The following is a 24,351-nucleotide window of genomic DNA, read 5'->3' as shown; positions in this document are numbered from 1 at the left end:
CTCCTGACCCCTCGCCTGGACCACAAACCTCTCGCTCTTCCCCATATTAAGCTTATACCCCGAAAACCGACCGAATTCCCTAAAATACCCTTAATTTCTTCCAACCCCTCAATTGGATCCGAACATACAAAAGCAGGTCATCTGCATACAGCGAGACTCTGTGCCCCTCCCCCCCCCCCCCCCCCCCTTCCCTCCCCGGACCAGCCCCTTCCAACCCCTTGAAGCCCTCAGAGCAATTGCCAGCGGCCGTATAGCCAGTGCAAACAGCAGTGGGGAGGAGGGCATCCCTGTCTCGTCCCCCGGTGCAGTCTAAAATAGTCCCGAAGTCGTCCTGTTCGCCCGTACACTTGCCCACAGGAGCCTGTACAGCAACCTGACCCAGTCAATAAAGCCCTCAAAAATCCGAACTGCTCCAGAACCTCCATAAATAATCCCACTCAACCCGGTCAAAAGCTTCTCCGCATCCATCGCGACCACTACCTCCACCTCCCTATTTTCCGGGGGCATCATGATCACGTTTAACAGCCTTCTTACGTTGGCCACCAGCTGCCTGCTCTTAACGAAGTCCGTCTGATCCTCCACAATGACGTTTGGCACACAATCCTCAAACCTGGACGACAAAATCTTTTTATTTTTAAAAAAAAATATTTTATTGAAATTTTTGGTCAACCATCACAGTACATTGTGTATCCTTTACACAATAATATAACAGTATAGATAACAATGACCTGTTATATAAACAAAGAATAAATAATATATAACTAAAACTAAATGGCAACTGCCTTGTCTCAGATAAACACTCTCCAAAAAATATGATTTAACAGTCCAATATACAATTATTATAGCAACGACCTATACATATTATACATACATATTAATAACCCTGAGACTCCTTCTGGTTCCTTCCCCCCCCCCCCCCCCCCCCCGGGCTGCTGCTGCTGCCTTCTTCTTTTCCATTCCCTCTATCTTTCTGTGAGGTATTCGACGAACGGTTGCCACCGCCTGGTGAACCCTTGAGCCGATCCCCTTAGAACGAACTTAATCCGTTCCAGCTTTATAAACCCTGCCATGTCATTTATCCAGGTCTCCACCCCCGGGGGCTTGGCTTCCTTCCACATCAACAGTATCCTGCGCCGGGCTACGAGGGACGCAAAAGCCAAAACATCGGCCTCTCTTGCCTCCTGCACTCCCGGCTCTTGTGCAACCCCAAATATAGCCAACCCCCAGCTTGGTTCGACCTGGGGCCCCCACTACTTTCGAAGCACCGAAGGCACCTTTGTCACCCCCACCCAGAACCCCTGTAGTGCCGGACATGACCAGAACATGTGGGTGTGATTCGCTGGGCTTCTCGAGCATCTCGCACACCTATCCTCTACCCCAAAAAATTTACTGAGCCGTGCTCCAGTCATATGCGCCCTGTGTAACACCTTAAATTGAATCAGGCTTAGCCTGGCACACGAGGACGATGAGTTTACCCTACTTAGGGCATCCGCCCACAGCCCCTCCTCAATCTTCTCCCCCAGCTCTTCTTCCCATTTCCCTTTCAGCTCATCTGCCATAATCTCCCCCTCGTCCCTCATTTCCCTATATATATCTGACACCTTACCGTCCCCCCACCCATGTCTTTGAGATTACTCTGTCCTGCACCTCATGCGTCGGGAGCTGCGGGAATTCCCTCACCTGCTGCCTCGCAAAAGCCCTCAGTTGCATATACCGGAATGCATTCCCTTGGGGCAACCCATATTTCTTGGTCAGCGCTCCCAGACTTGCGAACTTTCCATCCACAAACAGATCTTTCAGTTGCGTTACTCCTGCTCTTTGCCATATTCCAAATCCCCCATCCATTCTCCCCGGGGCAAACCTATGGTTATTTCTTATCGGGGACCCCACCAAGGCTCCCGTCTTTCCCCTATGCCGTCTCCACTGTCCCCAAATTTTCAAAGTCGCCACCACCACCGGGCTTGTGGTGTATTTCTTCGGTGAGAACGGCAGTGGGGCCGTCACCATAGCTTGTAGGCTAGTCCCCCTACAGGACGCCCTCTCCAATCTCTTCCACGCCGCTCCCTCCTCTTCTCCCATCCACTTACTCACCATTGAGATATTGGCGGCCCAGTAGTACTCACTTAGGCTCGGTAGTGCCAGCCCCCCCCTATCCCTACTACGCTGTAAGAATCCCTTCCTCACTCTCGGGGTCTTCCCGGCCCACACAAAACTCATGATACTCTTTTCGATCCTTTTGAAAAAAGCCTTCGTGATCACCACCGGGAGGCACTGAAACACAAAGAGGAATCTCGGGAGGACTACCATTTTAACCGCCTGCACCCTCCCTGCCAGTGACAGGGATACCATGGCCCATCTCTTGAAGTCCTCCTCCATTTGTTCCACCAATCGCGTTAAATTTAACCTATGCAATGTACCCCAATTCTTGGCTATCTGGATCCCCAAGTAACGAAAGTCCCTTGTTACCTTCCTCAGCGGAAAGTCCTCTATTTCTCTGCTCTGCTCCCCTGGATGCACCACAAACAACTCACTTTTCCCCATGTTCAGTTTATATCCTGAGAATTCTCCAAACTCCCGAAGTGTCCCGCATTATCTCTGGCATCCCCTCCGCCGGGTCCGCTACATATAACAACAAATCATCCGCATACAGAGATACCCGGTGTTCTTCTCCTCCTCTAAGTACTCCCCTCCACTTCTTGGAACCCCTCAATGCTATTGCCAGGGGCTCAGTCGCCAGTGCAAACAGTAACGGGGACAGAGGGCATCCCTGCCTTGTCCCTCTATGGAGCCGAAAGTATGCAGATCCCCGTCCATTCGTGACCACACTCGCCACTGGGGCCCTATACAACAGCTGCACCCATCCAACATACTCATCTCCAAAACCAAATCTCCTCAGCACCTCCCACAAATAATCCCACTCCACTTATCAAATGCTTTCTTGGCATCCATCGCCACCACTATCTCCGCTTCCCCCTCTGGTGGGGGCATCATCATTACCCCTAGCAGCCTCCGTATATTCGTATTCAGCTGTCTCCCCTTCACAAACCCAGTTTGGTCCTCATGGACCACCCTCGGGACACAATCCTCTATCCTCATTGCCATTACCTTGGCCAGAATCTTAGCGTCTACATTTAGGAGGGAAATAGGTCTATAGGACCCGCATTGCAGCGGGTCCTTTTCCTTCTTTAGGAGACATAGTCGGGGGCAGCTGTCCCCTTTCCTTGGCCTCATTAAAGGTCCTCATCAGTAGCGGGGCGAGCAAGTCCACATATTCCCTGTAAAATTCAACTGGGAATCCATCCGGTCCCGGAGCCTTCCCTGCCTGCATGCTCCTAATTCCTTTCACTACTTCCTCTATTTCAATCTGTGCTCCCAGTCCCACCCTTTCCTGCTCTTCCACCTTGGGAAATTCCAGCCGGTCCAGAAAGCCCATCATTCTCTCCCTCCCATCCGGGGGTTGAGCTTCATATAATTTTTTGTAAAATGCCTTGAACACTCCATTCACTCTCTCCGCTCCCCGCTCCATCTCTCCTTCCTCATCCCTCACTCCCCCTATTTCCCTCGCTGCTCCCCTTTTCCTCAATTGGTGGGCCAGCAACCTGCTCGCCTTCTCCCCATATTCGTACTGTACACCCTGTGCCTTCCTCCACTGTGCCTCTGCAGTACCCGTTGTCAGCAAGTCAAAATCTACGTGTAGCCTTTGCCTTTCCCTGTACAGTCCCTCCTCCGGTGCCTCCGCATATTGCCTGTCCACCCTCAAAAGTTCTTGCAGCAACCGCTCCCGTTCCCTACTCTCCTGCTTTCCTTTATGTGCCCTTATTGATATCAGCTCCCCTCTAACCACTGCCTTCAGCGCCTCCCAGACCACTCCCACCTGGACCTCCCCATTATCATTGAGTTCCAAGTACTTTTCAATGCACCCCCTCACCCTTAGACACACCCCCTCATCTGCCATTAGTCCCATGTCCTTTCTCCAGGGTGGGCGCCCTTCTGTTTCCTCCCCTATCTCCAAGTCCACCCAATGTGGAGTGTGATCCGAAATGGCTATAGCCGTATACTCCTTTCCCCTCACCTTCGGGATCAACGCCCTTCCTTCGCGAATAGACTTTGTGGACATAGGAGAAAAACGAAAACTCCTTACTCCTAGGTCTGCTAAATCTCCACGGGTCTACTCCTCCCATCTGCTCCATAAAATCGTTAAGCACCTTGGCTGCTGCCGGCCTCCTTCCAGTCCTGGACCTCGACCTGTCCAGCCCTGGTTCCAACACCGTATTGAAATCTCCCCCCATTACCAACTTTCCCACCTCTAGGTCCGGGATGCGTCCTAGCATACGCCTCATAAAATTGGCATCATCCCAGTTCGGGGCATATAGGTTTACCAAAACCACCGTCTCCCCCTGTAGTTTGCCACTCACCATCACGTATCTGCCCCCGCTATCCGCCACTATAGTCTTTGCCTCAAACATTACCCGCTTCCCCACTAATATAGCCACCCCCCTGTTTTTCGCATCTAGCCCCGAATGGAACACCTGCCCCACCCAACCTTTGCGTAGTCTCACCTGGTCTATCAGTTTCAAGTGTGTTTCCTGTAACATAACCACGTCTGCCTTAAGTTTCTTAAGGTGTGCGAGTACCCGTGCCCTCTTTATCGGCCCGTTCAGCCCTCTCACGTTCCACATGATCAGCCGGGTTGGGGGGCTTTTTACCCCCCCCCCCCTTGTCGATTAGCCATCCCCTTTTTCCAGCTCCTCACCCGGTTCCCACGCAGCTGTGACCCCCCCAGGCAGTGCACCCCCCGCCCATCCCACCCCATACCAGCTCCCCCCTCTCCCCAGCAGCAGCAGCCCAATAATTCCCCCCCCCCCCCCCCCCCGCTAGATCCCCCACTAGCGTAGTTACATCCCCCATGTTACTCCCAGAAGTCAGCAAACTCTGGCCGACCTCGGCTTCCCCCCGTAACCTCGGCTCGCACCGTGCGACGCCCCCTCCTTCCTGCTTCCCTGTTCCCGCCATGATTATCATAGCGCGGGAACCGAGCCCGCGCTTCCCCCTTGGCCCCGCCCCCAATGGCCAACGCCCCAGCTCTTCCACCTCCTTTCCTCTCCCCACCATCTCCTGTGGAAGAGAGAAAAGTTACCACATCGCAGGATTAATAACATAAAACTCCTCTTTCCCCCCTTTTTACCCCCCTCTTCGCCCCCCATACTCGCCCCACCACTTTGTTTCAAACGTTCTTTTTTTTAATAACCCGCTCATTCCAATTTTTCTTCCATGATAAAAGTCCACGCCTCATCCGCCGTCTCAAAGTAGTGATGCCTCCCTTGATATGTGACCCACAGTCTTGCCGGTTGCAGCATTCCGAATTTTATCTTCTTTTTGTGAAGCACCGCCTTGGCCCGATTAAAGCTCGCCCTCCTTCTCGCCACCTCCGCACTCCAGTCTTGGTATACGCGGATCACCCCGTTCTCCCACTTACTGCTCCGAGTTTTCTTTGCCCATCTAAGGACCATCTCTCTGTCCTTAAAACTGAGGAATCTCACCACTATGGCTCTGGGAATTTCTCCTGCTCTCGGTCCTCGCGCCATCACTCGGTATGCTCCCTCCACCTCCAGCGGACCCGCCGGGGCCTCCGCTCCCATTAACGAGTGCAGCATCGTGCTCACATATGCCCCGACGTCCGCTCCCTCCGCACCTTCAGGAAGACCAAGAATCCTTAGGTTGTTCCTCCTCCCGTTGTTCTCCAGCGCCTCCAGCCTTTCCACACATCGTTTATGGTGTGCCTCGTGCATCTCCGTCTTCACCACCAGGCCCTGTATGTCGTCCTCATTCTCGGCAGCCTTTGCCTTCACGACCCGAAGCTCCCGCTCCTGGGTCTTTTGCTCCTCCTTTAGCCCTTCGATCGCCTGTAATATCGGGGCCAACAGCTCCTTCTTCATTTCCTTTTTGAGTTCTTCCACGCAGCGTTTCAAAAACTCGTGTTGTTCAGGGCCCCATATTAAACTGCCACCTTCCGACGCCATCTTGGTTTTTGCTTGCCTTCCTTGCCGCTGCTCTAAAGGATCCACCGCAATCCGGCCACCTTCCTCTCCTTTTTTCATCCGTATCCAGGGGGGGATTCCCTTCTGGTTCACCGCACAGTACTTTTAGCCGTTAAAATTGCCGTTGGGGCTCTTATTAAGAGCCCAAAAGTCCGTTCCACCGGGAGCTGCCGAAACGTGCGACTCAGCTGGTCATCGCCGCACCCGGAAGTCCCTGGAGGACAAAATTTTGACCAGCAGTTTGGCATCTACGTTCAACAGGGAAATCGGCCTGTAAGACCCACATAGCTCCGGGTTCTTGTCCCGTTTCAGGATAAGTGAAATTGTGGCCTGTGACATCGTCTGGGGCAGAACCCCCCTTTCCCTTGCCTCATTAAACACCTTCATCAACGCCCGTCCCAATATCCCAGAGAAAGTTTTATAGAACTCCGCTGGGTACCCGTCCGGTCCCGGGGCCTTACCCAACTGCCTGGCCTTCAAGCCCTCCACTATCTCTTCCAACCCGATCGGGGCCCCCAGCCCTTCTACCAGCTCCCTGTCCACCTTCGGGAAAGTCAGCCCCTCCAGGAAGTGCCTCATCCCCTCCGGCCTCGCAGGGGGTTCCGACCTGTACAACCTGCTTTAAAAATCCCGAAATGCCCTACTCGCCCCTACCGAGTCCCCAACTAAGTTCCCATCCCCGTCGATGACTTTCCCTATCTCTCCAGCTGCCTCCCTCTTTCTGAGCTGCTGTGCAAGCATCCTGCTGGCCTTCTCACCATGCTCGTATATCGCCCTCTTCGCCTTTCTGAGTTGTTCCACTGCCCTCCCTGTGGTTAACAAGCCAAACTCCGCCTGTAGCCTCCGCCGTTTCCTTAAAAGCCCTATCTCTGGAGTCTCCACATACTTCCTGTCGACTTGTAGAATCTCTTTTACCAGTCGGTCCGTCTCTGCCCTGTCCATCCTGTCCTTGTGAGTCCTCTCACCACTGCCTTCAGCGCTTCCCAGACCACCGCTGCTGAGACCTCCCCCGTATCATTTACCTGCAGGTAATTCAGCATGCATTTCCTCAGCCTCTCGCACACCGCTTCGTCTGCCAATAGCCCTACATCCAACCTCCATTGTGGGCGCTGATTGCTATCTGTAATAACCTAGGGGTCAATCCAGTGTGGAGCATGGTCCGAGATCGTAATCACCGAATACCCCATGTCCACCACCCCTGCCAGCAAGGCCCTACCCAAAACAAAGAAATTGATCCGAAAGTATACCTTATGTACGTGGGAGTAGAAGGAAACCTCCTTCACCCTCAGCTGCCTAAATCTCCATGGATCCACCTCTTTCCCCCCCCCCCCCCCCCCCCCCCCCCCCCCCCCCACATCTGTTCCATGAACCCTTTCAGTTCCTTTGCCATTGCTGGCACCGTGCCCGTTTTCGAGCATGACCGATCCAGGACGGGATCAATATCTGTATTAAAGTCCCCTCCCATGATCAGTTTGTGCGAGTCCAGGTCCGGTATCTTCCCCAACATCCTCTTTATAAATTCCACGTCATCCCAATTTGGTGCATGTACATTAACCAGCACTACCTTCATCCCCTCCAGCTTACCACTCACCATAATATATCGACCTCCCACGTCCGAAACTATTCTACCCACCTCAAATATCACCCGCTTATTAATCAAGATCGCAACCCCTCTTGTCTCCCACCTATTGTTCCCTCATTCCCCTCCTCCCCCGCTCATACAAACAAATTCCCTCATCTAACAATCCCCACACAATCACCCAGCTGAAAAAAAAACACCACCCACCGAAACTCAAACAAGCACGTCTCCACCCCACAAACGTGCACATCAACGAAAAAGACATTGCCAACATCCACCGAAAAGAAAACCCGAAAACAAAAAACGTTCAACGTTTGAACAGAACTCAAAAACAGAAGAGAAAAAATAAGAGGAGAAAAAACAAATTTAAAAAAGAAAAGGGCCCAATATAAGCCAACAAGTTGCATCAAAGTTCGAGAGATCTCAGCCCCCCACCAGTCCCTTTCTTTTCACAAAGTCCAGCGCATCTTCAGGCGACTCAAAATAATGATGCTGGTCCTCATATGTGACCCAGAGACGAGCCGGATACAGCAGTCCAAACATCATCTGTTTCTTGAAGAAGATTTACTTAACTTGGTTGAAGCCTGCCCTTTTCCTAACCATCTCCACATTCAGGTCCTGGTACACCCGCAGGATACTGTTGTCCCACTTACAGCTCCGCGTTAGCTTGGCCCACTGAAAAATACATTCCTTGTCCAGGAACCTGTGGAATCTCACCACCGTTGCCCTTGGAGGGTCCCCCACTCGCGGCTTCCGCGCAAATGCTCTGTACGCCCTATCCACCTCCAAGGGTCTGGAGATTGCCCCCTCCACCAGCAGCTTTTCGAACATACCCGCTACGTATGCCCCAGCATCCGCTCCCTCAGCCCGCTCCGGGAGCCCAACAATCCTTACGTTCTGCCGGCGGGACCTATTTTCTAGGTCCTCCACCTTCTCCAGAAGCCTTTTCTGCTGGTCCCCCAGCATCCCCACCTCCAGCTCCACAGCTGTTTGATGCTCCTCCTGCTCAGCCAGCGCCTTCTCAACCTTCTGGATCGCCCGATCCTGGGCGTGCAATCTGTGCTCCAGCCGATCAATCGATTCTTTAATCGGATCCAGACAGTCCCGTTTCTGCTTGGCAAAGCCGTCCTGGATGACCTGCATCAACTGCTCCGTTGATCACTGGGCCGACACACCAGGGGTCCGATCCTTGGCCATGCAGTCTCCTGCTGCAGCTTCAGCCCAGCCTTTGCCTGTCTTCTTATTTCTGCCTTTTCGTGCACTTCTGGTTCTCTTCTCCATATACCAATACGTGGAAACGATGCCCAATTGCCTCAGCCTTCGAATTTACAGTTTAAAACCGGAAAAAAGTCCGGGGGAAAGGTCCAAAAGTCCGACCAGAGCGGGAGCCACCAAATGTGCGACTTACTCCTTCATAGACGCCCCCAAGAATTATTTTTAAACCTTGCATGTTGTTGATGATATCTCTAACTCGGGATCAGATGGAATAAAATATGTGCAGGGAGTATCTCAAGAGCATTCGAATAAAGTGACATTGGTCAAGCAGCATTCTACAATAACATGCATGACTGGAAAATATATGGTTATGCTCTGCGCCTCTCACAGTTTCACCAAACGTCCTCGCAAGCTGCTGACCCATGTGATTCTGCATGTCACCAACTGGTTCTATGTTGATTGTGAATGTTTTAAGGCCCTGATGTAATCTGAAACACTTGTTCAAGACACACCAATTTGTCCAGCTGAACTTAATTCAACATAGCTTCTACTCAACCTCCAAACTTTGAATTTACGTCTCATGCTTGGAAGAAAAATTTTCACGGTCTGAACAACGTTTTCAAGTTTTCTATCCAATCTTAAAAGCATGCTATTTCACTTGACAATCAGACAGTTGTAGGTGAATTTTCTTTGAGATCTGCAAGTAAAATGATTCAGAAGACTCAACAAGATTGAAATGCATGTTTTACCAGGGATACATCTGGAGAACCAGCAAGTAAATACCAGTTTGCATGAAGTTTAAAGAATTCATTATTAATTTTGATCAAGTGACTTGTGTTTTGCTGGCAACACAAGTGTTTATTGCCCATTTTCAGTTATCCTGAGGTTTTTGTGATAGTTCCTAAAGCAAACCACTCTTGCATCCGAGAATTAACTAATTTGGTTCATTCTCAATTAGATTTCTGCTTAAGAAAAGATCAAATAGAGGTTTATAAATTAATTTATTTTTGGAGGTTAAAAAGTGATAGTTTGCAATTTTATTTAATTCTTAATAAACTTAATGGAAAGTTAGATTCTGCTTACAAACACTATTAGAACATGGAATGGTTCATCAGAAGTGATTCTTGAGCTTGAGACTTCAACAAGGATATGGGAAAGTATGTGGAAATTGTGGTAGAGTTACAATAATTTTGTACATTATTGATTTTTTGTTTTTGTGGTAGAGTATTTTGTCCAACTGAAGAGCGAGCACTCGCACGTGCTTACATGATTAAATGACCTCATTTTGTGCTGCAGTTGTGATTCTGGCAACATTTTTATTCTTAATTGAGAGGTTCAATGTAATTTTGATCATGGTTTATATAGTAATCAGGTATTGTGACACAACCTTTCAGTTTTGATTGTGCAGTTAATTTCTACTCAATCTGCACTGTACTATTTCTCAGATGAGAGGACTAGTGACTTGTTGCAAGACATTTCCTAATGGCATTTGTAATCTGATTTTGCTCTGCTGAAAGGAATAATGCACCTGAGTGAGATCTCAAAATTTATTTTCTGTATAATCTGGTAAAGCATATGTTTCTGATAGAGTACATTATTGTATCAATGTATTGTGTTGCACTTTTAAAGTTTTGTACATTATTGATTTTTTTGTTTTTGTTTAGCCACCCTTATAGCAGAAGACGATCATACCAAAGTCACAGAAGAAACAAAGCTATTGAAAGGTTTGTAATGTTCAATCCCAGTAATTGTATGATTTATTAAAATGCATGCAAATCGGGGGATAGCGCCACCAGCAGGGGACGAAGACGATCATAAGCTTATATTTCACCAGCGCAAATTCCGTTTTTGGCCGTTTGTGAGATTTAGCAGCCATCACAGGATTTACACCTCTGACTAATGCAACCACTAGATTGTGCCCTTTATCTTTGCAATTTTGTATTTTTAGTTTAAGTTTTTTCCTCAATTATAACAAGACCATGAATTTCAGAGACTGGTCACAAAAGCTTTTGATAAATTAACTATTTTGTGATCATTATACATATGGCAAATATGTATAGAAATCATGCAATAAATCGCAACATAGTTATGGTTCAAAGAAGAGAAAAGGAATGAAACTGGATGGACCACCGGCATCGACCTAGGCACCGGAAATGACAATGACAAACCCAGCCTTGTCAACCCTGCAAAATGCTCCTTACTAACATCTGGGGGCTTATGCCAAAGTTGGAATAGCTGTCTCATAGACTCGTCAAGCGACAGCCTGACGGAGGCATACTCACAGAATCATACCTTGCAGGTAATGTCACAGACATCACCATTCCTGGGTATGACCTATCCCACCAACAGGACAGATCCAGCAGAGGTGACAACACAGTCGAGAGGGAGTTGCCCTGGGCGTCCTCAACATCGACACTGGACTCCATGAAGTCTCATGGCACCAGATCAAACATGGGCAATGAAACCTGCTAATTACCACGTACCGTCCCCCTTCAGCTGATGAATCAGTACCCCATGTTGAACACCACTTGGAGGAAGCACTGAGGGTGGCAAGGGTGCAGAATATACTCTGGGTGGGGGATTTCAATGTCCATCACCAAGAGTGGCTCAGTAGTTCCATTGCAGACCAAGCTGGCCGGATCCTAAAGGACATAACTGCTAAACTGGGACTGTGGCAGATGGTGAGGGAACCAACAAAAGGGGAAAAACAGACTTCATCCTCACCAACCTGCTTGCTGCAGATGCATCTGTCCGTGACATTATCGGTAAGAGTGACTACGCACAGTCCTTGTGGAGACTAAAGTCCCATCTTTATGTTGAGGATGCCCTCGTGTTGTGTGGCACTACCAACGTGTTAAATGGGAGAAACTTTGAACAGATCTAGCAACTTGAGACTGGGCATCCATGAAGTGCTGTGGGCCACCAGCAACAGCAAAATTCTACTTGACCACAATCTAGAACCCCATGGCCTGGCATATCCCGACTCTACTATTACCACCAAGCCAGTGAATTAATCTTAGTTCAGTGAAGAGTGCAGGACATGCCAGAAACAACACCAGGCATATCTAAAAATGAGGTATCGACCTGATGAAGCTACAGCACAAGACTTCTTGCATGCCAATCAGCATAAGCAGCAAATAATAGACCGAGCTAAGCAATTCCACAACCATTGGATCAGATCTAACCTCTACAATCCTGCCATATCCAGCAGTAAATGGTGGTGGACAATTAAACAACTCACTGAAGGAGGAAGCTTTGCCAATATCCCCATCCACAATGATGTAGGAACCCAGCACATCTGTGCAAAATACTAGGCTGAAGCATTTGCAAATATCTTCAGCCATAAGTGCCATAAGGACGATCCATTCGGCCTCCTCCAGTGGTCCCCAGAATCACAGACGCCAGTCTTCAGTCAATTCGATCCACTCTACATAATACCAAGAAACGCTGAAGACACTGGATACTGCAAAGGCCAAGGGCTATATGAAAGTATTCCGGCAATAGTACTGAAGACTTGAGCTCCAGAACTTGTCGCGCCATGAGCCAAGCTGTTCCAGTACAGTTATAACACAGACATCTAACCTGCAATGTGGGGATTTGCGCACATTGTCCTGCCCACAAAAAGCAGGACAAATGCAACCTACCCAATTAGCGTCCCATCAGTCTACTCTCGATCTTCAGTAAAGTGATGGAAGGAGTCATCAACAGCGCTATGATGTGCCACTTAACAATAACCTGCTCACAGTCGCTCTGTTTAGGTTCTGTGCCTGGCCTCATTACAGGCTTGGTTCAAACACAGACAAAATAACTGAATGCCAGAGGTGAGGAGAGAGTGACTGCCCTTGACATTAATGCAGAATTTTACCGAGTATGACATACAGGAACTCTAGCAAAGCTGGAGTCCATGGGAATTGGGGGGGGGGGGGGGGGGGAATCCCTCCGCTGATTGGAGTAATACCTGGCACAAGGAAGATAGTTGTGGTGGTTAGAGATCAAACACCTCAACTCCAGGACATCATTGCAGGGGTTCCTCAGGGTTGTGTCTAGGCCCAAGCATTTTCAGCTACTTCATCAATGACCTCCCTTCCATCATAAGGTCAGAAGTGCGGATGTTTGCTGCTAAATGTTCAGTAAAATTGCAAATCCTCAGATACTGGAGCAGCCCATGTCCAAATGCAACAAGACAACATCCAGGTTTGAGTTGGCAAGTAACATTCGTGCCTTACAAGTGCCAGGCAATAACCATCCCCAACAGGATGGTTTGTTGCCTCCCTGGTGCAAGGGTCAAGGATGTCTCGGAGCGGCTGCAGGACATTCTGGGGGGGGTGAACAGCCAGCTGTTGTGATGCACATCGGCACCAACGATATAGGTAAAAAAACGGGATGAGGTCCTACAAGCTTAATTTAGGCAGCTAGGAGTTAAACTAAAAAGTAGGACCTCAAAGGTAGTAATCTCAGGAATGCTACCAGTGCCACGAGCTAGTCAGAGTAGGAATGTCAGGATAGAGAGGATGAATGCGTGGCTCAAGAGATGGTGCAAGAGGGAGGGATTCACATTCCTGGGACATTGGAATCGGTTCTGGGGGAGGTGGGACCAGTACAAACCGCACGGTCTGCACCTGGGCAGGACTGGAACCGATGTCCTGAGGGGATGTTTGCTAGAGCTGTTGGGGAGAGTTTAAACTAATGTGGCAGGGGGATGGGAACCGATGCAGGAAGTTGGAAGGTAGTAAAACAGGGACAGAAACAAAAGGCAGTAAGGGGGAAAGTGTAAGGCAGAGAAGCCATAGTCAAAAATCAAAAAGGGCGACAGTACAAGGTACAGTGACTGAGGGGAGCTCAGTGAATAGACCAGGAATACTCAAAGGAATAAAACGGGAAGTGAAAACATTAATGGTAAGCGACGCAGCAGGTTGTTACATGAAGATATGGGTTCAACGACAAGGAAAATTAGGAGAAAGGTTAAGAGGAAATATAACTTAGGAGAGGTTACTGATCGAGGTGTTAAGATTCAGAACAGAGATTTAAAAAGCCAACATAAGTGTACTTTACCTGAATGCTCGTAGTATTCGGAATAAGGTAAATGAGTTGATGGCGCAAATCATTGTGAATAACTATGATTTAGGGGCCATTACTGAAACATGGTTAAAGGATGGTCACAACTGGGAGTTAAATATCCGAGGGTATCAAACTATTCGGAAGGACAGAGTGGATGGTAAGGGAGGTGATGTAGCTCTGTTATTTAAGGATGACAACCAGGCAACAGTAAGGCATGATATCAGTGCTGTGGAGGATAAGGTTGAATCCATTTGGGTGGAAATCAGGAATAGTAAGGCGAAAAAGTCACTGATAGGAGTAATCTATAGGCCACCAAATAGTAACATTATGGTGGGGCAGGCAATAAACAAAGAAATAACTGATGCATGTAGATATGGTACAGCAGTTATCATGGGGGATTTTAATCTATATGTCGATTGGTTTAACCAGGTTGGTCAAGGCAGCCTTGAGGAGAAGTTTATAGAATATATCCGCGATAGTTTCCTAGAACAGTATGTAATGGAACCTACGAGGGAACAAGCGGTCCTAGATCGGGTCCTGTGTAATGAGACAGGATTGATTCAAGATCTCGTAGTTAGGGATCCTCTCGGAAGGAGCGATCACAATATGGTGGAATTTAAAATACAGATGGAGGGTGAGAAGGTAAAATCAAGCACTAGTGTTTTGTGCTTAAACAAAGGAGATTACAATGGGATGAGAGAAGAACTAGCTAAGGTAGACTGGGAGCAAAGACTTTATGGTGAAACAGTTGAGGAACAGTGGAGAATCTTCCAAGTGATTTTTCACAGTGCTCAGCAAAGGTTTATACCAACAAAAAGGAAGGACGGTAAAAAGAGGGAAAATCGACCGTGGATATCTAAGGAAATAAGGGAGAGTATCAAATTGAAGGAAAAAACGTACAAGGTAGCAAAGATTAGTGGGAGACTAGAACTTTAGGGGGCAACAGAAAGCTGCTAAAAAAGCTATAAAGAAGAGTAAGATAGACTATGAGAGTAAACTTGCTCAGAATATAAAAACAGAGAGTAAACGTTTCTACAAATATATAAAACAAAAAAGAGTGGCTAAGGTAAATATTGGTCCTTTAGAGGATGAGAAGGGAGATTTAATAATGGGAGATGAGGAAATGGCTGAGGAACTGAACAGGTTTTTTGGGTCGGTCTTCACAGTGGAAGACACAAATAACATGCCAGTGACTGATGGAAATGAGGCTATGACAGGTGAGGATCTTGAGAGGATTGTTATCACCAAGGAGGTAGTGATGGGCAAGCTAATGGGGCTAAAGGTAGACAAGTCTCCTGGACCTGATGGAATGCATCCCAGAGTGCTAAAAGAGATGGCTAGGGAAATTGCAAATGCACTAGTGATAATTTAACAAAATTCACTAGACTCTGGGGTGGTCCCGGTGGATTGGAAATTAGCAAACGTGACACCACTGTTTTAAAAAGGAGGTAGGCAGAAAGTGGGTAATTATAGGCCAGTGAGCTTAACTTCGGTAGTAGGGAAGATGCTGGCATCTATCATCAAGGAAGAAATAGCAAGGCATCTGGATGGAAATTGTCCCATTGGGCAGACGCAGCATGGGTTCATAAAGGGCAGGTCTTGCCTAACTAATTTACTGCAATTTTTTGAGGACATTACCAGTGCGGTAGATAATGGGGAGCCAATAGATGTGGTATATCTGGATTTCCAGAAAGCCTTTGACAAGGTGCCACACAAAAGGTTGCTGCATAAGATAAAGATGCATGGCATTAAGGGGAAAGTAGTAGCATGGATAGAGGATTGGTTAATTAATAGAAAGCAAAGAGTGGAGATTAATGGGTGTTTCTCTGGTTGGCAATCAGTAGCTAGTGGTGTCCCTCAGGGATCAGTGTTGGGCCCACAACTGTTCACAATTTACATAGATGATTTGGAGTTGGGGACCAAGGGCAATGTGTCCAAGTTTGCAGACGACACTAAGATAAGTGGTAAAGCAAAAAGTGCAGAGGATACTGGAAGTCTGCAGAGGGATTTGGATAGGCTAAGTGAATGGGCTAGGGTCTGGCAGATGGAATACAATGTTGACAAATGTGAAGTTATCCATTTAGGTAGGAATATCAGCAAAAGGGATTATTTAAATGATAAAATATTAAAACATGCTGCTGTGCAGAGGGACCTGGGTGTGCTGGGAGATTCACTAGGTTAATCCCAGAGCTGAAGGGGTTGGATTACGAGGAGAGGTTGCGTAGACTGGGACTGTACTCGGAGTTTAGAAGGATGAGGGGGGATCTTATAGAAACATATAAGGTTATGAAGGGAATAGATAGAATAGATGCGGGCAGGTTGTTTCCACTGGCGGGTGAAAGCAGAACTAGGGGGCATAGCCTCAAAATAAGGGGAAGTAGTTTTAGGACTGAGTTTAGGAGGAACTTCTTCACCCAAAGGGTTGTGAATCTATGGAATTCCTTGCCTAGTGAAGCAGTAGAGGCTCCTTCATTAAATGTTTTTTTTTCTATTTCCCCTCTCACTCACCTCCTCTCTCTCTCACCTCTTCTCTCTCACCCCCTCTCTCTCACCCCCTCTCTCTCACCCCCTCTCTCTCACCCCCTCTCTCTCACCCCCTCTCTCTCACCCCCTCTCTCTCACCCCCTCTCTCTCACCACCTCTTTCTCACCCCCTCTCTTTCATCTCTCACTCACCTCGCAACCCTCTCTCCCCTTTCTCTCTCTCACTCTCTCATGACCTCTCTTTCACCCCTTCTTTCACACTTTTGCTCTCTCGCCCCTCCCTCTCTCACCTCCTCTCCCTCACCTGTCTTTCTTTCCCTCTCTCTCTCTCTCTCTCTCTCCATTCTATCTCTCTCCATTCTATCTCTTTCTCTCCCTCCCCTTCTCTCTCTGCTCTCTACCCTCTTTCTTCTCCCCGCCTCTCTCTCTAACCTCTTTCTCGCCTCTCCCTCCCCTCTCTCTCCCACCTCTCCTCTTGCTCTCTCCCCCTCTCTATCCCTCTCTCTTTCTCTATCTCCCCCGCTCTCTTTCTTTCTCTCCCTCTATCTATCTCCTCACTCTCCCTCTCCTCCTGTCTCCCTCCCTCCCCTCCTCCCTCTGCCCCCTTATTCCCCCCTCTTGATCTGTCTTCCCCCTCTCTCTCTCCGTCTTTCCCTCTCTCCCCTTCTTTCCCTTTCTCTCTCTCCCCTCTCTCTTTCCTCGCTCTACCCACTCCACATCTCTCACCCTCCCACTCTCTCTCCCTCCTCCCTCTCTCTCCCCTCCCTCTCTTCCCTTTCTAACCTCTCTCTCACCCTTCCCGCCACCCTCTCCCTTCTCTCTCTCCCTCTATCTCATTCTCTCCTCTCTCTCACCTCTATGTCTCCCCCTCCCTCCCTCCCCTCTCTTCCTCTCCCTCCCCTCGATCTTTCCTCCTTTCTCTCTTTTGTCTGTCTCTCTCCCTCCCCTCTCTCTCCCGCCCCTCTCTCTCCATCTCCATTAAATGTTTTTAAGATAAAGATAGATAGTTTTTTGAAGAATAAAGGGATTAAGGGTTATGGTGTTCGGGCCGGAAAGTGGAGCTGAGTCCACAAAAGATCAGCCATGATCTCATTGAATGGCGGAGCAGGCTCGAGGGGCCAGATGGCCGACTCCTGCTCCTAGTTCTTATGTTCTTAAGAGAGGGTCTTACTGTCGCCTTTTGACATTCAATGGCATTACCATTGCTGAATCCACCATTATCAACATCCTGGGGTTAGCATTTACCAGAAACTGAACTGGACTAACCATATAAATACTGTGGCTACCAGAGCAAGCCAAAGGCTAACTAACCATATAAATACTGTGGCTACCAGAGCAAGCCAAAGGCTATGAATCCTGTGCCACGTAATTCATCCTCCTGACTCCCCAAAGCCTGTCCACCATCTACAAGGTACAAGTCAGAAGTGCAATGGAATACTCTCGACTTGGCTGGATGAGTACAGCTCCAACACTGAACAAGCTCGGCATCAACCAGGACAAAGCATCCTGCTTGATTGATACCCCTTTCACAAGCACCCACTCCACCACCAACGAGCAGTGGCAGCTCAGTGTACCATCTACAAGATGCACTGCAGGAACTCACCAAGGTTCTTTTAGGCAGCACCTTCCAAACCCACGAGCATTACCATCCAGAAGGGCAAGAGCAGCAGATACCTGGGAACACCACCGCCTGTAGATTCCCCTCCAAGTCACTCACCAACCTGACATGGAAATATATCACCGTTCCTTCATTGGCACACTGTCAACATCCTGGAATTTCCTCCCAAACAGCACTGTGACTGTACCTACACCCCAGGGACTGCAGTGGTTCAAGAAGGCAGCTCACCACCACTTGAAAGGCAACTAGGGATGGGCAATAAATGCTGGCCTAGTCAGTGAAGCCCACATCCTGTAAAAGAAAAATTGAGCTTGTGAAAATTTATCTCTACTGAAAGAACCTATTTCTCGATCCAGTTGTTTAATAAAATACTTTAATTATTTTCCTCCAACAATCATCTTAATTTTATTTTGTACTTTGAACACTGTTTGGTATAAATAAGACTTTACTAACATTCCTAAATGTACCTTTTACTAGTTTGAACCTATATCCCCTGTATTTCGTTAAATTAAATTGCAAAATAGTATTCTAGATTTATATTCTCTTGGCAATCTTTCATACTTCAATAGACCTTATCTCCAGCCCTTCAGACAGAATTTTGCTGACCCCTGGTTGTTGGGGCTGGGAGGCAGGGGGCTGGAGCCTGGCAGCCAACTTAAATAATTAAGTCACCTATTGGAGGAGAATTTTCAGGGCCACTGATGGTAGACAATTCCCCACTGATTGCGAAGGCTGTGGCTATAATTTGTGACTTTGGCTATTACATTTAATGGCAGTGCCAACATTTTGATGGCAGAGATTCAAACATGGTCTTGGGATAAAGATGGATATGGATTTAGAAGGTAACAAATCTTTCAACACTTTGTGGCGATATGACGTTGGTTTTCAAGAAGAGAAGTCCTGAGGGTGAAAGTTTTGAGGTGTGGGTGATAATTTTGAAAGGGGAGGTGATATTATCTGAGAATATAAAATCATTTACAATCTCAGGTAGAATTAGGATCAGAAAGGGCACTAGTTGGTCAGTTCAGTGGGAATGGAATCGAGAGCAAGAGGTGGATCTTGTCAATATAAGCTCAAGGTGGTGTGAGGAAAAATGTAAGAGAAGTCAGAGCAAGATGCAAGTTCAGGTTTAAGACCTGGTGGAGGGTGGTATTGGCTTGGTGAACAAAACGAAGGGACCCACGAGCAGCACAGACGCTGAACAAAGAGCCACAATCATGTTGATAAAGAAGGCCATGATCCAGCATGTAGTTGAATCTGAGGACATGTGATTCTGGGGGTGTGGGTTTGCTGTCGGCGATGCAGTTTTAGGGGAGTGAGAACGGCAGACGTATTTTAAGGGCTTGTGTGTAGTGGAGATGGGAATAAAATCAGATGATTACCCTTGCAGGGTGACCCCAGTATATTGGGTGTCTTTGACAGAAGGGAATGGGACCCAATAGCACTTGTCGCCTCATTGAAGGGATTCAATGTTTTTGTGCTGCTGTGGGGAATTGATGTTAGTGACAGGGCTGGTGAGTGATGTTTATGGAACTTGTTGTCGAAGCGTCCAAAAGTGCTGATGAACGCTGTTATTGTAAGTTTTGAAAATCAATGCTTTTAGTTTACATTGCCAGGGGTCCATCCTATCAAAGGATAGTAACGATTCTCTCTCTGGGATGAAAGTAAAATTAATTGTGTGTACCTTTTTGGAATTCACGAGTGTCAAGAATGTTTGCTAATTAGATCTTTTTTTTTCAAAAATGTTAGAATTTTCAATATAATCGGCTAATTTGAATCATTTAATTTGACTGCTATCCCCTTCCCCAAATGGATTTGTAATGTTCACCTGTGAAATAATTTTTAACTTGGCTGTTTATCTTGATTGGAGTTCAACATTGCGTTCAACAATGTAATGAAATCCAGAATTCTAGCGGGGATAGTTATCTCTGACCATGCGCCCCACTGGCTGGAGATTTGGTTTAGTTTGGGACGAGAGCAGAAGCCGGGGGAGGAGGTTTGACTCGGGGTTGTTGGCAGATGGAGGTTTCTGTGATAAGGTGCGGGCGGCGAATAAAGGAGTATGTGGAGTTGAATCAGAATGGGGATGTGTCGGTGGCCATTTTTTTTGGAAGCACTGAAGGCAATGGTCCGGGGGGAAATTATTTATTTTAAGGCCCATGCGAATAGGGAAACGAGGGAGGACCATGACCGTCTCGTGAGCAAGATAGTGGAGGTGGACAGGGAATATTCGAGGGTGCCCACCATGGGGGGCATGGCGAGGAGGAAAAGGTTGCAGGGGCAGTTTGACAGGCTGACAACAGGGAAGGCGGTAGGGCAACTGCGTAGGGCAAGGGGGATGCAATATGAGTATGGGGAGAAGGCAAGCCACAAGCTGGCGCCCAGCTGCGGAGGTAGGTCGCGTCCAGGGAAATATTGAAGATACGGACTAGGGCTGGGGATGTGGTGTCAGAGCCAGGGAAGATAAATGAGGCATTTAGGGAGTACTACCAGGGACTTTATGAGGCGGACCTGGGAGGAGAGGAGGGGGGCATGGGGCGGTTTCTGGACAAGCTGGAATTTCCCCAGGAGGAGGAAGCAAAGAGGCAGGTGTTGGAGGAACCCCTGGGGCTGAGGGAGGTGCTGGATAGTATCAGGGCTATGAAGTCGGGGAAGGCCCCTGGGCCAGATGGGCACCCGGCGGAATTCTATAAGGAAATTGCAAAGGACCTGGCACCACATCTGTTGGGGGCATTTAATGAAGCACTGGAGAAGGGGGAGTTGCCAGAGACGATGATGCAGGCAGTAATACACTAATTCCGAAAAAGGGGAAGGACCCGGTGGAATGTGGATCGTATTGGCCCATATCACTATTGAACACGGATGTGAAAGTATTGGCGGGGAGGATGGAGGTGTGTGTCCCCGGGGTGGTGGAAGAAGGTCAAACAGGCTTCGTGAAGGGCAGACAGCTCGCGAGTAATATAAGACGGCTGTTGAATGTAGTGATGAATCTGTCGGGGGCTCTGGTACCGGAGGTGGTGGTGTCCATGGACGTGGAGAAGGGATTTGATCGGGTGGAGTGGCGGTACTTGTTTGAGGTTTTGGAAAGGTTTGGGTACGGTTGCTTTATGTGGCACCAAGGGGGTGAGGATGAATGATATGAGCTCACAAAGCTTTGACTTACACATAGGGTACGAGGCAGGGGTGTCTGCTGTCACCGCTGCTGTTTGCACTGGTCATAGAGCCATTGGCGATGGCTCTCAGGGAGTCAGCAGAGTGGCGGGGGATATGAGGAGTTAGAGGGAGCATCTGGTGTCGCTCTCTGCCGATGACCTCTTTCTATATGTTTCGGATCCGTTGGAGAGTATGGAAAGGATTATGGGCCTGCTGGGGAGGTTTGGAGGGTTCTCAGGGTACAAGCTGAATGTAGGGAAAAGCGTGGTATTCCCGGTAAGTGAGCTGGCACAGTGGGCTAATTTAGGGGTGGGTGCCATTTACGGTAGCAAGGGATAGGTTTAGGTATTTGGGGATTCAGGTAGCGAGGGAATGGACGGGGGCTCCACAAGTAGAACTTAACGAAACTGGTGGAGGAGGCTAGGTGGGATACACTGCACTTAATGCTGGCAGGGAGGGTCCAAGTGGTGAAAATGAATGTTCCGCCAAGGTTCTTGTTTATCTTTCAAGCTCTCCCGATCTTTATACCAAAGGCCTTTTTTCGGAAAGTGGACACGATCATTTCTGACTTTGTATGGGCGGGGAGGGTGCCGAGGGTGGGGAGGACCCTGCTTCAGAAGCAGCAGGGGGGATTAGCGTTGCCGAACTTGCTTCATTATTATTGGGCGGCGAATGTGGACAAGGTGCGGCGGTGGTGGGAAGAAGGAGTAGAGTGGGTTAGGATGGAGGAGGAATCTTGTAAGGGTCTAGTTTGAGGGCTATGGTGATGGCAGCGTTGCCAATGGCTCCGAGTAGGTATTCAAGGAGCCCGGTGGTGCAGTCCACAGTGAAGATATGGGGCATCATGGTCGGAGAATGGCCGTTGGCCGCCGTGAATCCCACCCCCGCCCCCGCCGAAGTCTCCGGTACCGGAGATGGGGCGGGAATCGGGCCATGCTCGGATGGGCCGAAGGCCCGCCCAGAAATTGCCTGTCCCGCCGGCGTAAATCAAAGCTGGTATTTACCGGCGGGACCAGGCGCCGTGGGCGGGCACCGGGGTCCTGGGGGGGGCGCGGGGCGATCTGACCCCGGGAGGTGCCCCCACGGTGGCCTGGCCCGCGATCGGGGCCCACCGATCCGCAGGCGGGCCTGTGCCGTGGGGGCACTCTTTCCCTTCCGCCTCCGCCACGGCCTCCACCATGGCGGAGGCGGAAGAGACTCTCCCCACTGCGCATGCGCGGGAAACTGTCGGCGGCCGCTGACGCTCCCGCGCATGCGCCGCATTTCCGCGCCAGCTGGCGGGGCACCAAACGCCATTTCCGCCAGCTGGCGGGGCAACAAACGCCATTTCTGCCAGCTGGCGGGGCGGAAATCCCTCCGGCGTAGGCCTAGCCCCTCAATGTTGGGGCTCGGCCCCCAAAGATGCAGAGCATTCCGCACCTTTGGGCCGGCACAATGCCCGTCTGATTGGCGCCGTTTTTGGCGCCAGTCGGCGGACATCGTGCCGTTGGGGGAGAATTTCGCCCATGGAGTCAGTTGAGGAGGAAATTTAGGGTCGAAGGGATGTCGGTGCTAACACCGCTGTGCGAGAATCATGAGTTTGAGCCGGTGGGGGGGGGGTGGATAGCGCAAACAGGAGATGGAGGGAAGTGGGGCTGGTCAAGGTGAGGGATCTGTATTTGGAGGAAGGGTTCTCCAATCTGGAGGAGCTAAGGGAGAGGGTAGAGCTGCCGAGGGGGAGTGAGTTTAGGTATCTGCAGGTTAGGGACTTTGCGCGAAAGTTCTGGAGGGGGTTCCCTAGGTTGCCGGAATACACCCTGCTGGAACGACTGCTGCTCCCAGATGTAGAGGGGCAGAGATGAAATTGGGGATATATACAAGTGGCTGGGGGAGCAGGGAGGTCAGCGGGTGGTGAAGATCAAAGAGAAATGGGAAGCGGAGTTGGGAGGGGAAATCAATTGGGGAGCATGGAGTGAGGTACTGCGTTGGGTAAACGGGACCTTCTCATGTGCAAGGTTGAGCCTGATATAGTTTAAGGTGGTACACAGGGTGCATATGACCTGGGCGAGAATGAGTGTGTTCTTTTGGGGGGTAGCAGATGAGTGTGTGAGGTGTGGACGGGAGCCAGCGAATCACACGCACATGTTTTGGGGTTGCGAAAAATTGGGAAGATTCTGGGCGGGAGTGTTCACAGTCTTAGCCAGGATAGTGGAGGAGGAGATGGACCTGGACCCTTTGATGGCGATAATTGGGTCTCAGAGAAGCCGGAGCTCATGGAGAGGAGGAAGGCCGATGTCTTGGCCTTCGCCTCTCTGATTGCACGGCGGCAAATTCTGCTGGAGTGACTGTCGCCATCGCCACCGGAGGTTGCAGCTTGGTTGGGTGACCTGTATGAACTTCTTGCGATCAGAGAAGATAAAGTATGAGTTAAAGGGTTCTTCAGGGGGGTTTGAGGAAAGGTGGGGGATGTTTGTGACCATGTTTGAGGGGCTGTTCGTCGAGGGGGTGGGTAAAAAAGAGGCAAAATCTGTGCAGACTGTATAGTTGATTGTAGAAAAGCATGTTTCCCGGGGTGTTTGTTTGCTGTAACCTGTTTTGATACATGTTTGTAATAAAAAACATTTTGAAAAAAAGAAATCCAGAATTCTAGATCTTCATACCTTCAGAATGATTCACATCCTGTGTTCAAGGGCAGCATGGTGGCGCAGTGGTTAACACTGCTGTCTCACGGCGCCGAGGTCCCACGTTCGATCCCGGCCCTGGGTCACTCGCTATTTGGAGTTTGCACATTCTTCCTGTGTTTCCGTGGGTTACACCTCCACAACCCAAAGATGTGCAGAGTAGGTGGATTAGCCACGCCAAATTGTCTCTTAATTGGCAAAATGAATTGGTTACTCTAAATTTTTAAAAAATATATATCCTGTTTTCAAAACCACTTGGCGAACCAACTTTTACTGATCTGTATTCATCTTCCAGAATTTTAGGAATTGGTATATAGCACACAATTTAAGTGTTGATGCACTAAATTAAAATTGGATCTCTATTTCAGAAGGTATGAAAGTAGTTCAGGAAAACATTTTGTTGTATTAAGATATCCCAATTATGTTTAGGGCTTAATTTATCATATCCGTCCCCCTGCAGTTCATTAAACATTATGTATAATGTCAAGTATTCTATAGAATTATTTGTGATTGAATGATAAATGCAAATTGAATTTGGGGGGGAATT

General features: G+C 48.8%; 1 protein-coding gene across 9 annotated transcripts in view; it reads left to right on the top strand.

Moving 5' to 3' along the window:
* Positions 1–24,351, top strand: part of slmapa (sarcolemma associated protein a) — a 383,477-nt gene that overhangs the window by 237,344 nt on the left and 121,782 nt on the right. For all 9 annotated transcript variants that reach the window (XM_072472425.1, XM_072472423.1, XM_072472424.1 and 6 more), the window contains one exon: positions 10,497–10,556. In XM_072472425.1, the coding sequence (XP_072328526.1) occupies positions 10,497–10,556 (60 nt within the window). The remainder of the gene's footprint in view (positions 1–10,496; positions 10,557–24,351) is intronic.

Source organism: Scyliorhinus torazame, chromosome 13 (genome assembly GCF_047496885.1).
Source record: "Scyliorhinus torazame isolate Kashiwa2021f chromosome 13, sScyTor2.1, whole genome shotgun sequence".
NCBI classification, from domain to species: Eukaryota; Metazoa; Chordata; class Chondrichthyes; order Carcharhiniformes; family Scyliorhinidae; genus Scyliorhinus; species Scyliorhinus torazame.
Note: the sequence above shows the minus strand (reverse complement) of the source record. Positions and strands in the feature narration are given on the sequence as shown.